This window comes from Catharus ustulatus, chromosome 6, assembly GCF_009819885.2.
Source record: "Catharus ustulatus isolate bCatUst1 chromosome 6, bCatUst1.pri.v2, whole genome shotgun sequence".
Classification (NCBI taxonomy): domain Eukaryota; kingdom Metazoa; phylum Chordata; class Aves; order Passeriformes; family Turdidae; genus Catharus; species Catharus ustulatus.
The window spans coordinates 40,049,329-40,066,194 of NC_046226.1; the positions used below are offsets into that span (position 1 = coordinate 40,049,329).

At 39.5% G+C, this 16,866-nt stretch overlaps 1 protein-coding gene across 2 annotated transcripts in view; it reads left to right on the plus strand.

The window, feature by feature from the left end:
- The window catches only part of C6H11orf49 (chromosome 6 C11orf49 homolog), a 78,403-nt gene that overhangs the window by 47,557 nt on the left and 13,980 nt on the right, over window positions 1-16,866 (plus strand). For both annotated transcript variants that reach the window (XM_033063809.1, XM_033063808.1), the window contains exon 4: window positions 16,329-16,413. In XM_033063809.1, the coding sequence (XP_032919700.1) occupies window positions 16,329-16,413 (85 nt within the window). The remainder of the gene's footprint in view (window positions 1-16,328; window positions 16,414-16,866) is intronic.

The following is a 16,866-nucleotide window of genomic DNA, read 5'->3' on the forward strand; positions in this document are numbered from 1 at the left end:
TCCTCAACTTTCCATGTAAAAAATATTATGGATGCTTAAATGACAGATATTAAATCCTCTATGGTATGGGTCCTGACATTTTTTCAGTTTATTGTTCTTCTGTTCATCCCAAAGCTGTCAAAATATTTTTTCTATTTTTTCCAAAAGCCCGCTGGTGCTACAGCCAATGAAGTAGCTTTATTCTTTTTCCTGACTCTCTGATGTACACTGTAATTTGCTATACATACTGAAAAGAGTTTGAACAAAATTATGCATGTTTTACTCAGACCGTAGATGTAATGAAGTTGCTTTGACAAGCAACTTTAATATATCTCTGTCCTTCTCAAATTGTGAAGAAGGCTCTAGGGGAACCAAGAATGTTTGCCAAAACTGCTTAGCCAAATGCCTAAACATATCCTCCAACCACACTCGTAGTGCTTGAGCACAGCAGACTCAGTCCGAGTCAGACTGACAGTGTTTCTAGAATAATTCTGATGTTAAAATTAGTGGATGGATAATGAAAGCACCTCTGCTGACTGCAAATACATTAGAATAACAGAGCAAAACACACCACTGCAGACAGTCAGGAGACTAACATTAATCAAGGTGTTCACCTGTATTTTGTATTGAAGCTTCCCCAAACAAACAAAACCACTGAAAACATTATTCAGGCTGTTACCAGTGGTTCCTTAGTCTTGACAGTACCAGCTCAATTCAGAGCTGGTTAGCCTGAGGATTCTTTCTCCTTACTAAGTAGTATTATCTCTAGCACTCATCTTCTGAGCATATCCACTTGTATTAAAGTGCCTTCGTGTGGCAATACTTGAAAGCCCTCCTTCAGAAGTTTTGTGCCCTGTGTTTCAACTGAGCAGTTCATATTAAACCATTTCTGCTTCCCTTGTCTATTTTCTTCTTCCCCTCTTCTCTTCTTTTTCTTGAGTAACTGTAGGGTGAGAAAAGAAGCAGTTTTGCATTTCAGTACATTTAATGTAGCCAAGAGGTTTGTTCATTGCTGCTTTGTACTTTCAGGCAAACGAGAAAATTTAGATTAATAGGTTGTTTATTCTTTTGCATGTTCCTCAAATCAAAGGCATTGGATTGCATTATTAAAGCAGTTTTGTGTGGCAGGCTTGGAACTGTCCTCACTGAGCTGTACATGAAGAAAAACGATTGCTTTTCATCCCCACTCATTATGCAGATTGGCACAGGAACACTGTTAAATGTGGTATCATGTACTATCACTTAAAGACCTTCCTTCTGTACAGCTAATGTTGGGCTCCTATTTCACAGGATGATCTGTCTTGGAACAGACAAGGAAGACCCTAGAAATAGTAACACGTATGTCCTTAAACTTTAAAAATTTAAATGCTAACCAGTTTAATAAACAGAGGTTTTGTTCAGAACACTGGTGACTGTCTGCTTTGCTGTGCTTTTAGATCTCTTCATGGAGGATTCAGTCAATTTGTTTCTCATCCTTTCAGTTAGCAATAATGCTTAATTTAGGCTTTCAGCAATAATCTACCTAGGCAAATTAAGGAAGAAAATTTTCAGCATTTTGAGACCAGACCCATAACAGAAGGATCTAGCTAGTGTTGGGTAGCTGATTTAAATGCATGACGCTGTCCTATGGATGGTCTGTACTGAACAGTATCTCTGGGTCTCTGAATACATTAGGTACTCTTAATTACTTTTTCATTCTGTGACAGCAGAGTCTCTTCTGACCCAAGGCCTTCTGGTTTCAAAGTGAAAAGTCTGGGGGACATAATTTAAGAGTAGAGGAGACGATTGTGCCTGTCTTAGGTAAATAGGAGGAAACAAGTTTCTTTGCCTTATTGTTCTACTTCAGCTCTAGCTAGTGTTCAGAGTAAAAAAGCACTGCGTTCATCATCTTATGAAATGGCAAGACTTCTACTGTGTGCAACACACCAGTATGGCTGGGTGGGCAGTGGGGAAATAAGCAGTTACCAGACTGGCTGAACCTCTGACCTTTCCTTGTGTAATACCAGGTATTCTTCTTCGGTGTCAGACGTGATGCAGGATGAAGTAATTATGATATTTCTTGTCTGCTATGTTCCTGATTTGTCAGTCCCTTTTCCTAAATTAGAATCCTCTAGTTGGTGTGACTGCAATGTACTTTCTCTCTGAGATACCAGTGCTAGGTTCTCCAGGTCTCCCTAGAGAAAATGTTGAAAGCAAATGTTATGTAGGCTTGTTTATAAGGTACTCTGTCATCTTCCACCTGAATTATGTAGAATTTCTCCAGCCACGTTCTTATTTCACTTCTTGATGTTAGTTTGCATTTGTATCACAGATCACTGGATTTTCCCTGTCAGGTAACCATTTTCTTTCTCCAAGGTTTCTCTACCTTTTTGGGGAATTGAGAGTGCCAGTGCTTTGTTTTATAGGGGTTGGTTTGCTTGTTTTCAATCTCGGCATCGAAGAGTGATGTGGCTTTTCTACCTGAAACATGCAAATGTACTAGTCTCTTGTAACTGCTGTACCAGATTTCTGGGGACAATATCAATTTTGGTCTTTTTATATTGTTCATTCATGTTTTCTATTCCCATTAGTGCTTGTAGGCCACGATAGCCAAGTTAGTAAAAGAATTACAGCTCTCTGTTTATAATGTTGCATATCAACTTTTAACCTGCTATAAAATGCTTAAACATGAATTATTAGACCACTATGTTCTTCTCCTGTATTCCTAGGCAGGGGAGAAAATGTGACTGGATCCCAGACATCGTATATGCAGCTATGTGTTTAATCTGTGACAAATATGACAATCACTTGAGGTGAACATGGTCACTTTTGAGAAAATCATAAATACTTTTTATCTTTCTACTTAAACATTCTAAATACTATTTTGCCTACTTAAATTTACTCCTTAATTCAGTTTTTTTTCCTTATAGCTTTTGGACATTTTTGAGTCAGATACAGCTGTTTGGTGATGTATCATTAATCTTGTGTTGGTGACCAGTAGTATTCACACTTAGAAATACTAAAATACTGAAAAGAGTAAGAATATGTTATATTATCGAGTCAAAACTCTTCTGTCTCTGTTCCTATTTTGCATCTGAAGGCACATTACTACAGCAACAAATTCGTTCCTGCATCTCCATATATTCCTGCTGTACAAAACACTTCTAGCAGTTGTATGGTTTTCTTTTTATTTCCTAATAGGTATAATAGAAAGTATTTTCAGTGCTTCCTTTTAACACCTAGAATAGTTAACATTTATACTCAGAATTGCAATTAGAATCTAATTTGTCTAGCTCTGAAAACTTTCAAATCCACACTGTATTCATGGAAAGACTTTAGAGTGATACAGACAGCAGTTCAAAAAGAAAAGGAAATCAGAAGAAAAGCTAATTAAATTTCCAAATAATTCACTGATTTGTTATTTCAAACCTTCACTGCAAAGCAAGTAATGATCATCTTCCTTTTGCTGTGGCAGTGGCTGCAGAACTGTGTGTCCTTCATTCAGCAAAAGTCTGTTCTGGTCACAGCTGTGTATACAAAGCCGCAAGTGAAAATGAGATGTACACATAAAGGCTCTCAGTCTATTTCCCTTTGTAGCACTCATCTGTTTGTTCTTTACCAAACCCCAGAAAACATCCTCCTAAAAGGAAAGCACAAAAGTAAATAGTGAGAAGATTTGTTTTTTCCCTTGATAAACATGTCATGCAAAGTGACTTTCCAAACATCTCCCATTTAGTGGAGATGATTTAGAAACCTTGAACTTCTTCATTGTTTGTTGCCCACAAGCATGAATCCTAAAAGCCCCTATTCTTCCTGTTTCCAATTCCAGGATCAGTTAAGTCTTGTTTTGGCAGATGGACCCATGTTCTCCAGTCCAAAGAGTCACTTTCTGTATTTTTCTAATAACTGAGGAACTGTCTCTTGCATTTGTCTGCTGAATCTCTCAGAAGATTCTTAGAGATGGGATATTTTTTGCTTTCCTTTTGGATCTCCTATGTGTTAATAATTTCATTTAATCTTGAATCTCTTAAGAGCTAGCACTACTAGTTTTGGAGCCCTTAGTACTGCATGTAGGTGGGAACTTGGCACAGCAAGGCCTGAAACAGATCCAGACAAAAGATAACTAATGTGAAAGACAACTGAAAGGATGGATGCTACCTTTAAGCATGGCATGAAAGTGAGAGGAGTATGAATTAATACATTTGTATAGCATCCCCTTTTTTACTATCCACTTCACATGAAGTACTACTAAAACACAACTGCAGTGAATTGAGATAGAGTTCTTTTGCCAGAAACGCCAGGAAGCAATTTTTTCCCATCAGGGCAGTATTAAGAACTATTTCTAATTGCAGGGAGCAAATAGGACCTCAGCTTTCAAGCTTTGCTTTGAAAGATGCAGCACATTTCCTTTGAGTCAAGAACACATGCTGAAATATATTACATTTAAGTACTTCTTACAGCTATATTGCTGTACGATTTTCACCATCTGATTTTCAGACTTGCTCCATAAGTCTTAACATCGAATGAGGAAAAAAGGGCAAATGTTGCAGGAAATAAAAGGAACATGTGTGTTCTAAGTCTTCAATGGCTGGAGATGCTTAAAGAGCAGCTTTTATCTCACTCCTCCTCTGAGGGTTTACCATACTTGCATTTCCATGATGGTTTTTTTGGTGGTTTTTTTTTTTTTTTTCTGAACAGTCAGGATATTGTTGCATGGGAGATGAAAAAATGTAAGTGAAACCACAAAGAGTACAGTTAGAGCAATGTAGCTGAGGCCCCAGCTGCTAGTAGAGGTTAATACAGTGTTACTCACTGTAGATGGCCCATCTCACTGGCTGTTGCTATTAATGGATTAGTCAGCAGTAATTGTGGGTTTTTAGTACTCCTGCCATCTTCTGTTCCAACCAAGGACAGTCCTACATACATTTTAGAGATGGTGTTTTGTTTCTCTTTTTTTTGTTGTCTACTCGGTAGCCTGTATCACAGCAGCAATCTGTCCAGGATTCTACAGAAAATTGATCATGCTCCCTTTAGGAGACATCACTTGCATATCATATCTAGTAAAAATAACTTGCTCACTATGCTATGTTATCATCCCACAGCTAATCAGTTAAGTGATATTCCTTTTTATTGCTCCTGCTATAAAGATCCTTACAAAGATCTTGAAGAGTCTGACCTCATTATGAGGCTGAAAAAGATTACAGAACTGAATTCTATTTTCAGTTTCAACAGGCTAGGATTACTGTATGGATTCCTCTCTGCACTTGTCTTCCAGTAGATGGCCTTTTATTCCCCTCTAGAAAGGCCCTGTGCAACAAGAAGAAAGTGTCCTTTTCTCTTTCTGCAACAACTTGCTCTTTTGTCTAGTTTCTTACACTTCTCTGATTACCATAATATATGCATAGCATCAGTGTTAGGGCATAATGCTTGAATATTTAGGACATTTGCCTGAACTTTCTTCCAGCAAAATATTCTTAACTTGGTAGATGATCCATGGAAGTTTATTTAGCTGTTAAATTGATGGCATTTAAGTTAAACTTTGACAAAGATGCATGATGTCCATGAAAGTTTTCAGGCCTAATGGAAAAGTTTAGAAGTTTCTTAAAGAAACATTAAAGAAAATAGGCTTTGTTTAATTTTTTAGAAATTCATATCTGTTAAATTCTTATTAAATATGTATTTCTCCATGTGAAATACAGAGAAAACTAACATTCTTTCTCTCTCTTTAAAATCTTTTTTAATTTTTTTTTTGACACGTAGCTCAGTAGAGTATTGTAAGAGTTAAAATCAAAGGACATTACAGAACCTTAGCCAAAAGCATACCCTTAAAAGGGGCAGTTGGATGCCTTGTTGTTTCAGGTTTCTCTTAGTGCATTCATTCTGTTCTGTATTCAGACCAGTTCTGTAGTGGTGGTCATTTACAATCATTAATCTAGCTCATTGATATTGTAATGGGCTCAAAGCATTCTCTGTGAAGCTTACATGCTCCGCTGCATTTCCTTCTAAATAACTAATGATGACTTCTTCAGTCTTGTCATTAACCAGATTACCTTTCTCCAGCCAGTTGTCTTATGGATTTGCTTTGTTTGAGGTTCATTTTCTTTTAAAGTTTTCACACCCATAAAAGAGAGTCAATATTGGTGTGTTTAAGAGCATTTTACATGGCTGAGCAATACTGCCCAAGCATAGGTCCAGATACCATACTTATTTTTATGAATAGAGACTTTAACTGCTGACTCAGAGGCTCCTAAAAACAACGCTCTTTCTTTTCAGTTTTTTTAGGCATTGTAATTTGTAAAAGAAAATTGAAGAAAACTAGACAACAGTTTGGGTACTTGGGATTATACTGCATAGCCTGTGTGTAAACCTCTAGTAAATATACTGTGCAGTGAAGTCAAAGAATGGCCAGGCCTGCTGATGGCTTTGAGTTCTTGGGAGAGATGCATGTTTATGTCAGGTAGTCGAATGGTTCCAAGTGCACAGAGAAGGATATTCTAGATCCTTCAGTGCTTTGTAGATCACAACCTGCTTCTTGAGTTTCAACCACAGTGAGTTGATTGCTTTGTGTAATTGCATGCTGGTGTCACTCTTGGTGGCATGTGGAATTCTCCACTCTTCACATTCCTGAACTTGTCTCCTTCACGACTGGGCCTGTGATGTTCCAGAGAAGCAATATCAGAGTGCCTGCTGTGATGACAGCTGTTGATAAAGGTGCAGTCAACTGTTCAAAACTTTGCAGTGGGTTAGTTAAGAGTTGATGTGGAGCAGGGTCAGGAAGAGACACACATGGCTAACCCTAGTCATGACATAAATTATGCTGAAATGATTTGTCTCTCTTCCATTGTGTGCTTGTAGCAGCTGCACTGTTCTTTGAATGGTTCTTCCAAATAAGTCAGTAAAAGAGCAAAGTCCAAAACATTCCTATTTTATTCACTATTCTGAGAAAATTGTTGACTTTTGCATCTCATGCTTTTACATGCCACCTGGTGCCATATGAACACATATTTGAAAATACCTGACTCTACTAGAACTGGTTCATTGGAACCTTTCAGTGATGTTTCCTGGAAAAGTTGTCTAGAAAGAAACTGGAAACCAAGGAATTATTTGATCTAACACTGCTACAGCAATCTGCAGCATTTCCACAGTTCATTGTGTGTCCTCCTTATCCTCTTCCTCCTTTTCGTTTTAGGTGAATGTCATAGCTTTCTTCTGCTCCCTAACCCTGTGTGCATGACACAGATAAGCTGTCTGCCAGCTAACTGTATTTCTTGGGGCTCCCAAAGCAGAAAGGAAATACCAAACACTAATTGAAGACTGGCCATATTGTCACTAGTCCTAGTACATATCAACGGAGGAGGGGTTGTATGTAAGGTCCTGCGCTGAATGAAATACAGCTGCATACCACCTGCCCATTTACTCTGCCCATCTCGTGATGTGTAGCCATGAATTCTTCAGTTGTTTTTAAGATCTTAAGCTTAATGACAACTTGTTTTCTTGAGCAGAGGCTGATCCACATCTTGTCTAAAGATTACTGCTGCTGTTTGAGAACTTGGGGAAATGTTGATGGTCCTCTTCAATGAAGTGTTGCCGGCATTCCTGTACTTCACTATTAAGAGTGCTGTGGGTCCTGTTTCAAGTGGTTGAGCAGTCTGCCCCCCAGATGGCCAGAACTTCAACAGGAATGTTTTCTCCTTATTGTTTACAAGACCAATTAGCTCTGGCATTGGATTGATTATTTTCTACACGAGTGACTGAAAACTTCTCAAAGTGAAGAAAAGTCAACTGTCGAACAAGATAAAAGCAGGCTGAATCACCTATAGTTGTGGAGATCTGCTAGTTATGTCTTTAGTAACATTATAGTGAAAGGAAAAAATAATTTCATAGTGGACACATACAAAAAATGTCAAATGTTATGGCATTCAGTTATAAATTATTTCACTCTGAAATGGTACCTTATTTCTAGTTTTCTAGTTTATCTGTCTTAAAAGCTGTTTATGTGTCTTGGGTTTTGGTCTGAGTTTGCTACGCCTCTAAAACATGATGTGTAGTTATACATTCCCATGCTGTAGTCCACAAAACTAGTCCTGTGTCCTTTAAAGAAAGCTAAATGTCCTTAGGGATCATACTCAATGACCTGAGCATATATTTAGGATTATATATGCTTTGGAACATGTATAGATTTATCTTTGTAAATGTTAAAGGATGTTGCACAGAGAAAATTGGGTGTCCATTTAAGTCACCATCTGGTTCCTGTAGTCAAATATGTACTGAAAAATTTAAACCAGACTCTTTTGTTTGTCATTTTCTAGCTTCTTTTTCTGCTTCTGGAAATATAGAAGTTGTGGCTGCTTCTTCTTTCTTGTTGTTTGCTGTTCTTGCACTTTAGGAACTCTGAATTCTTTAAGCCCAAACTACATTCGAAGTCCCATTCTAGACTTAAAACAAGAAATTAAAAGAGTTAACATTGTCTTTAGTGTTGTATTAGGTATAGTGTTTAGGTTCCTAAAGGGAAAAGATGAAACTTCAGTCATGTTTCAGATTTTCTGTGGATTCAAGAATATCACACTACATCAGTTAAACTCTTCCAATATTGGAATGTTTTCTTTACAACCATGAGAGCTGAAATCTTTCTCTATGTTCCTAATGAAAGTTTGAATTTTTCACTTTGTTGAAGTGCCATGTTAGCCACATAAGCACGCCAAATGATAGCCTTGGACTGACCTTTGGCACAGCTCATGGTGCCCTGAGTAACATTCACTCAAAGCTGAAGTAATGCTGCCACATGAAACAGTTCATACTACAGGGCAATTATGGGGAATTTGAAAGAGACTAGAGGATGATTAACATTTGTATAAACAGAAGGAATCTGGATTCTGGGGATAGAATTGGAGCAGTTCTGTATAAATTCATTTTCTGTTTTTGATAATCTGGCGAGTGGTTTATTGATAATAGGGCTCAAGATAAAAGTGCTGGAAAACAATCACACCATCTAGAAGATTTAACTCTTTTAAAAACTTTTAGCTTGCTCAAAGTAGAGTGCTACAAGCTTTGCCCATAATGGACCCACTTCTCAGTTCATATGAACTGTCCCAGCTACCTTCAGAACAAATGACTTCATTCTTCATATCATCTGCAGCTGAATCTTTTCCTTCTTACCCAAGTACTTCAAAACTAGCTTTCTGCTCAATCACAATGCTAATCCTCTCTTCTTGCTCTCTCTTGCAGCACTCACCCACAAACCTTTTACAGTCTGCTTAGCTCTCCACTATATTTGTCATGAGTTGGACATAGGTTGTTCCAGGCAAATCTCACTAAATCTCTTTCACTCCTTGTTTTTTTTTACATCATAAACTGGCTCTTTTTACCTGTTGTCAACATGAGTCACCTAAGTCTGCCCTTTGCAGCCATGCTCCTTTTGTAGAGTGCAAAATATCTTGTTTGTGAAGACTGGTCACTGCAGCAGCGCCCTTCCCTTATGTCTGGCAGGATTTTGCTCCTATTCTCACAGGTTAGGAGAAGCAATCCAGGATGCAGCCAGTTGCTGAAGGTACCTTTCTATCTGAGCCAAACTGTGGTATTTCCGTGCATTCTTCAGTTATCCTGTCTGCTTTTTGCTGTCATTTGTGTCGTGTAAAACACAAAAGCTTCTGGGGTCCTTCCCTGAGGATCCTATCTGGGAGGACCTAAACAGTATCAGTGGAAAGAGTAGGTTTGTGAGTAACCTGAATTCATCTGCCTGCTTGCATAGTAAGGACGCCAAAAGTTCTGTCTTAAATGTGTCTGATACCAGAGTGTTCACAAACCATCACAGCAGGCAGGGTGCAAGTATAGCAGGTAAAGCTGAACCTGCTTTTGATTAGGAAGATCACTAATCCTATGACATTGCCTTGCCTACATCCTGGACTGTAAGGATTAAAACATCTTAAGCAGGGCACTACTTAAGCCTATCTAACAGTTTTTCTTTGCTGAGGAGGGTTGAGTCTGCTCTCTTTATCCACCTGCTCTTCTACAGCTTGCTTTGCGTGAGCTTTTGTCACATATTTCTGAGAGCCAGTGCAATTCACTAGCCCAGGGAAAAAGTTGAATTTTCTCAGCAAGAGGCCTGACAAGTGCCAGAGCTGGTATAAAGGGTGATTCAGAACCATGTGGCCACTAGCAAGTGATGGGAAAGGAGAAAGAGGAGTGAGCCTATCCCTTTGAGCAGGAGTAAAAGTTTAGGTTGACTTAGGTGCATGTTGAACTTCATCATCAGGAAGACAGAGTTAATGCATCCAGTTATTAAAATAAGAGAATGCATGCTAGTAATTTATAAAATGTATAAAATATAGAAATAATATATGCTAGTATATAATGAGATTGAGCCAGACCCTGGTACAAAGCCACAGTATTTAAAGCTACTTATGCCCAAGACTCCAGGTTCTTATGTTGATCCATGATGAAGATTTTACCATTATCCACTTCAAACTATTCACTATTCACTTCCTTTAAAAAATTGTTTTTTATCCAACCTGGTATCAATCTTTGACTTTTAGAGCATTTTCCTATTGCTTGGAAGTAACAAGGGGGTCTCCCTCATTTTTGTTCTGATTTTCCTACACTCTTTAGACTATGATTTAATGATTGTAGAAGCTGTCTGTATACACCTCAAGAGCAAAATTAATCCTGCTGTACATGTCTTATATGAACATTCTCAGTCCTCTTCATGGATTAATTTCCCTAGAATTCTTGGCTTTCTGATTGTTATTAGCACTAGATGCATAGAGGAAATTAGGCCATTGGTATCCTGTGAACAAGGCATGTGCAGGGTTTAGCCTACTAGCCAGATGATACTTGTGAAGTTGCAGTATTATCAATGCTCATGTTTATGTTCATTTTTTTGGTAAAATTGTAGTTCCTGTAGACAGCATGAGAACATGCAGACTTTTGTTTTCAGGGGCTTTGGGTTTTTTTGTTTGGTTTTGGGTTTGGGTTTTTTTTTTCTTTTTCTTTTTTCTTTTTTTGTTGTTTTCTACAAGGTTGCAATCCTTCATGAGTACAGAGAGAATCCTAAATATGTGGTACTTATACCAGAAACACTAAAAATTAAAGACCAGCAAAGACTCTTCCAACACTTTGGAAAAAAAAAAAAATTAGGCTGTTCTCTGTTAAATATGCAGGAGACTGATTTACAGCTCTATGCCTTTATGACTCTTGAATGACTTCATGACTGTAGCAGAAAAACAACCTGTGGAAATTGTGTGTCCTACCATAATTCAAAGGGGACAGCTACATTGCCCAGGGGCTCCAGTCTGCTTGGATACTGGTTGTACATAAAAAATTATGGGAATGGGGAACTTTAATGTATATTCGTCAAGGCAGTCCTTGTGTTTCTGGGAAGTTAATAATATGACTTTTTGGGGCAGATTTCATACACCAGCTGCAGTAAATATTCTCCTACTGCTTTGGGCCTTTTTATAGCTGTCACAATGTTGTGACAGTGTTGTAGATAGCTACTTCTTGTGCTGAAGGCAGCCTAGATACAGCAGCAATGACTGCAATTCAGGCTAAGTCCTAAATATTTATTGGCTTCCTGGGGTAGATTTTGCAGCCTTCATTGAGCTCCAAGCTTCTATGTCAAGGCTGCTGTCACTATGAAAGATAACTGGTTTTAAGATAATTCAGGTGTGTCTACACTTCAGCACAACACTGACAGCAGCATTAACATATCATTTAATATTCCTGGAGTTTGCATCACTCCAGGTTGTGTGCCATCTGTTAGCCACATACAAACCATAAACAGCTTTAATATGTGCCTTAAAAGCCAGGGAAGTACAAAGCAGCTGACTCCATGTTTCTCAAAGTAGGCCATTTTTATCCAGAAAATGGTACCTTCTAAGACTGTACCACATGGACAAAATTCTTTCTCCGCTGTAGCTCTGAAACATAAGAAACAGTCTGCCTCAGGCACTGAAGGACAATAAACTACTCAGAGGACAATCCAGTTTGTAGGAAAGATTTAGGATTTTGCTAGTGGCATGGTCTCAGTAGCAGTACAAGCTAGGCAAGAATTTGAAGTCTAGTAGAGCAAAAATTATGCTGAATGGTTGAAGTACTTCCTGTTAAGCTCCTTCTTAGTGAGCTGCTGTTTTAAAATGACTTTGGAATTTGTTATTAGTTCTCTTTTAGTAGAAGAGCGAAGTGTTAGTTCAGCTGTAAATGAACATGATTAACATGGAGACTGCAATCTCCATCCTTAAGCATATGGTTATGAGGAAATTTGTTCCACTGCAAGGGCATGGTAGAGTGTGTCTATCTCACTGCCCTGTGCTGTGGGGTCAGCTTTAAACACTCCATGATTTGTTTCATTTGTTACTGGAACTTGAGATGCAGTAATTTGTGGCAGCAACCAAAGTAGCAGTTGTGGATTCCAGTTTTCACTCATTCTGACTGGTACCTTCCTTCTTTTCTTTCTTTCTTCATCATGCAACATTGAACTCTATTTACTCAGCTGTGGCCTGGAGACAGGAAGGAGCAACGTGGTCATGCACCAAAACTGCTCTTGTTTATTCCAAGCAGCTCTTGGCAGACAATGTGGTACATGGGCAAATGTAATTTTCTGCATGGTCTTCACTGACCTTGCTGTAGGGGATAGGAAAACAGTGATCACAGCAAACTGAAGACACCTCCTAAGGTCTGTGGTGATCCCACTTCCTGTAGAAAAGGTACCCAACTATAGTCTGAAAAATTGGTATGATTTTTTGGTCAGGCGCCTGGGGTGTCTACAGGCTGAGTTGTGTTACAGACTAAAAAAAGTCTGCCTGTGTACTGCAGTGAATAATTTGGTGCCATTTCCCCAGGCGTTAGAAATATAGTGTTTCTGTTGGGCAGCAACTTCTCTGCACCCCTTGGCTTTATGGGCAGTTTCTAGTCTAAATGGACCATTTTCTCCAAGATTGAAACTGTAAGGAATTCCACTTTTATTGACACAAACTTCATTCTCTAATATGCTGGTTTGGGGAGGGTCTCTGCTGCCCTTTCCCAAATTCTGTCTGAGCAGACTTCCAGTTTTATTCTATATTGTTTTGCTGTTTTCTGGTAGAAGAGTAAGGATGGTACTATGATTTGGTAAGAAGACAGAGAAGAAAAAGACAGCATAAATTATTATAAGTTTTTGAACTATGTTATTTCTGCCAAGTGAAAGATCTCTATTTATGCCTCAAAACTAATGCTCTCTCAGGGCCCAGTTACCTTCTTAAGCTGCTCTTGTCTGTCAATCAGACAGGGACTGAGAAAAAGTGCAACTTTCTTTGGAAACCTCATCCTTCAAAAAAAAACCAACCTCAAACTCCTTCACCTTCAGGGAGAAAAGAGGAGACTAAAAACCAACACTAATGAAAAGGGCCTTAGCTCATTAAAGCAGGCAGATTATCCTCCTAGAGCCTGTCTGTTCTGAATGCATGAAGGATGCTTTGTATACTGCTGGACACCACACTGTGAAAATCTAAAGGGGATCAAAGCAGAGGAACAGATATAACTGGGCTAAGTAGGGAAAGAGGTAGAGGGTGAGGTAAACAGATTTAACTTTAGATAAATGTAGTTATCTGTTAAGTAGATTGAATAAGATACAGTATGAAGAAAGGGTTATTATAATGGTCTGTTGACAAATGAAAGAAAAAATAATAACAACCAAGAGGTGTAAGGATGCATAAATAGGAATTTTAATTTAAACAAGTAAAAAATGGAAATTGAATATTGCACAAAGCTTCCAATTGGTATAATTCCTTCAGACCAGTATCTAGATTTTTAGCAAAGATCAGAAATTTATTGCCCTGCATTATTCAAAGCTAGATTTAGAACTGCTTGAAGACCAAGAGGTCCATACTATCCTGTTCACTTATGAGAAAGTGTTTGTTTCAAGAAGAGCTGTGTTCTCTGTTTTCATGTAACCTGCTTCCTGTGCTAGGCCTGTGGATAATCACAGAATCACAAGATGGGTCACTGAACACAGTGGGTCATTTGGTCCGACTTCCTGCTCAAGCAGGGTCATCCTATAGCACGTGACACAGGATTACATCCAGATGGTTCTTGAGTATCTCCAGTGAGAAATTCCACAACCTTGTTGAATAACCTAGTCTGTGGTCACTCCCACAGTAAAGAAGTTCTTCCTCATATCCATGTGGAAATGCTTGTGCATCTGTTTCCACCTTTTGCTTCTTGTCCTATTGCTTGGCACCATCAAAAAGAGACATCCTCTTGGCACCTTCCCATCAGATACTGATAGACATTGATGAGGTCCCTTCTCAGCTGTCTCTTCTCAAGGTAAGCAGGCCCAAGTCACTCAGCCTGTGCTTGTAAGAGAGATTCTCCAGACTCTTAATAACCTTTGTAACGCTCCACTGGACCTGCTCCAGAATCTCCATGTCTCTCTTGTCCTGAGGATCCCAGAACTGGACACAGTGCTCCTGTGTGGGAGCTGATGGGCAGCTGAGGGCTGAGCAGAGGGGCAGGATCACCCCTCTGGACCTGCTGGCTCTTCCTAGTGCACCCCAGGACACCATTGGCCTTCTTGGTCACAAGAACACTGTTGGCTTAGGGGCAGCTTGTTGTCCATCAGGACCACCTGGTCCTTCTCCACAGACTTGCTCTCTAGCAGGTCAGCCCCCAGCCTGTGCTGGTGCATGGAGTTGGTCTTTCCCAGGTAGGACACTACACTTGCCTTTGTTGAATTTCAGTTGGTTCCTCTCTGCCCATCTCTTCAACCTGTTGAGGTCCTTCTGAATGGCAGCTCAGGTATGCAAGAAGGCCAATGACATCCTGGCCTGTATTAGCAGTAGTGTGGCCAGCAGGACTAGGGCAGTGATTGGCTTAGCAGTGGTGAGGCCACTCCTCGAACCCTGTGTCCAGTTTTGGGCCCCTCACTGCAAGAAAGACATTGAGGTGCTAGAGCACATGCAGAGAAGGGCAACAGAGCTCATGAAGGCTCTGGAGCACAAGTCTTGGGAAAAATTGCTGAGGGAGCTGGGGTTGTTCAGGCTGGAGAAAAGGAGGATCAGGGGAATACTGCTCTCTACATTTACCTGAAAAGAGGTTGTAGAGAGATGGGGGTCAGTCTCTCCTCCCAAGTAACAAGCTTAGAGAAAATGGCCTCCAGTTGCACCAGGGAAAGTTGAGATTGGGTATCAGGAAAAATATCTTCACCAAAAGTGTGGTCAAGCATTGGAATATCCCCCATCCCAGGGAAGTGATGGAATCACCATCCTTGGAAGCATTAAAAAAAAATGTAGAAGTGATGCTTAGGGATGTGGTTCAATGGTCGACTTGGCAGTGTTAGTTAATGGTTGAACCTTAATGATTCTGGGATTCTAAGTTGTGGCTGTCATCTGAAACAAGGTTAATTATTTGGATGAGAGCCTAATGAAGACTATGTGTATGTGGCAAAAGAACTTATGCTCTGTACCTCAGTCCCACTGCCAGTGCCCTTGAGATCCCCTCCCTGACTACTGCTTGGCTCTACTTCCACCTCTGGCTCTTTCTTCCATACTTTGCATTCTTCTGTATATAGAAGTACTGCAAAATTGCTGCTGTTCAGCAACTCCAGTCCACAGCCTTTTGGACTGTGAACATACAATCATGTAGGGCTTTTTGACATCAGGATGTTTCCATTCCCTTGGGATCCTATAAGCTTCCCTAAGAGTCACCTCTTTTAGACTCCTTCTGCTGACCCACAGAGTTCCTTCTTGACCAGTCTTTCACAAAGCTGCTCTCTAAAACATGGATCATTTGATTGGATTTCTTGTGTTTTTTGGATCTTTGTTCTGTGCTTCCTATAATACAGTGACCAGATTTGTACACATTATTCCAAAAGAGACCATCCAGCTGCCTTACTGAATGCCAAAGTAATAACGTCTGTGGTTTATACTCTGTAGCCTTCCATACACAACCCAAAAACCTTGTTTGCCTTTGTTACTGCTGCCAGATGTTCTGTGGATGATTTTCAAGTGTATTGTGGGGAATGTCACCATGCCAGTGAATTTCAGCAAATTTAAGCAACTTTGAAATTATTCCTTTTTCCACATGGTTATATTCAAGTCAAACCAAACTGTGTTCTCACTTGAAACTGCCCTATTTTGGTTACCCCTTTTTCACACTGAATCACTACCTGTTACCAGTTTCTCTGCGGAGCTTGTCGATTGGATTTCCCTTCATCAGGCCTCTTTCAGGTGGTGGAAACTCCATCTGAAGAGCCCAGCTCTGAGAGTTATATTGTCTGTAATACTCAGACTGCTTGAATTGAGAGTAAAGGGAATATGAGGCTTTTTTCCTAGAGAGGAAGCAAGGGGAGGGAACAGCCTATAAAAGAATTACAATATTCTCACCTCTCTTTCCTGCAGATTTGCTGACAGCACAGGAATACCACTGCCTGCTGCAGTTGCTCTGCCCAGACTTCCCAATGGAACTCACTCAGAAAGCAGCAAGGTGGGTCCTCGTTCTCTCTTTAAAGGCAAGTCCTGCACACATGGACTTAGGAACTAGACCTGTGGTAAAGGTATGCACAGGGACCTTCAGCTTTTAAGGTTTTGGGAAAAAGAGACACTATCTTTTGAGGTTAAGAACAGGGTGTTTCTCTAGCCATGTGAAAGACCGTATATAAGGATTGAAATATCAAGACAGAATGCTGCTGTAGGCTCTATGTTCAGATGAGTTGCAGATAAAAGAATGTTAGCCAATATGTTTTTAACTGACATGATTTTTAAACTCTATTTCAAATACTGTTTACCATTTTAAAATGTGTTCCCCCTTGCCCCAGCTTCCATGGTTGATCACATTTAAACACACTAACCTCTGAAGGATTGCCAATGTTTTAAAGTATGTTTGGTAAGAACATGGCAGCTAATCTGTTTAAAAATTTATGTTAATCTAGACAAGGCA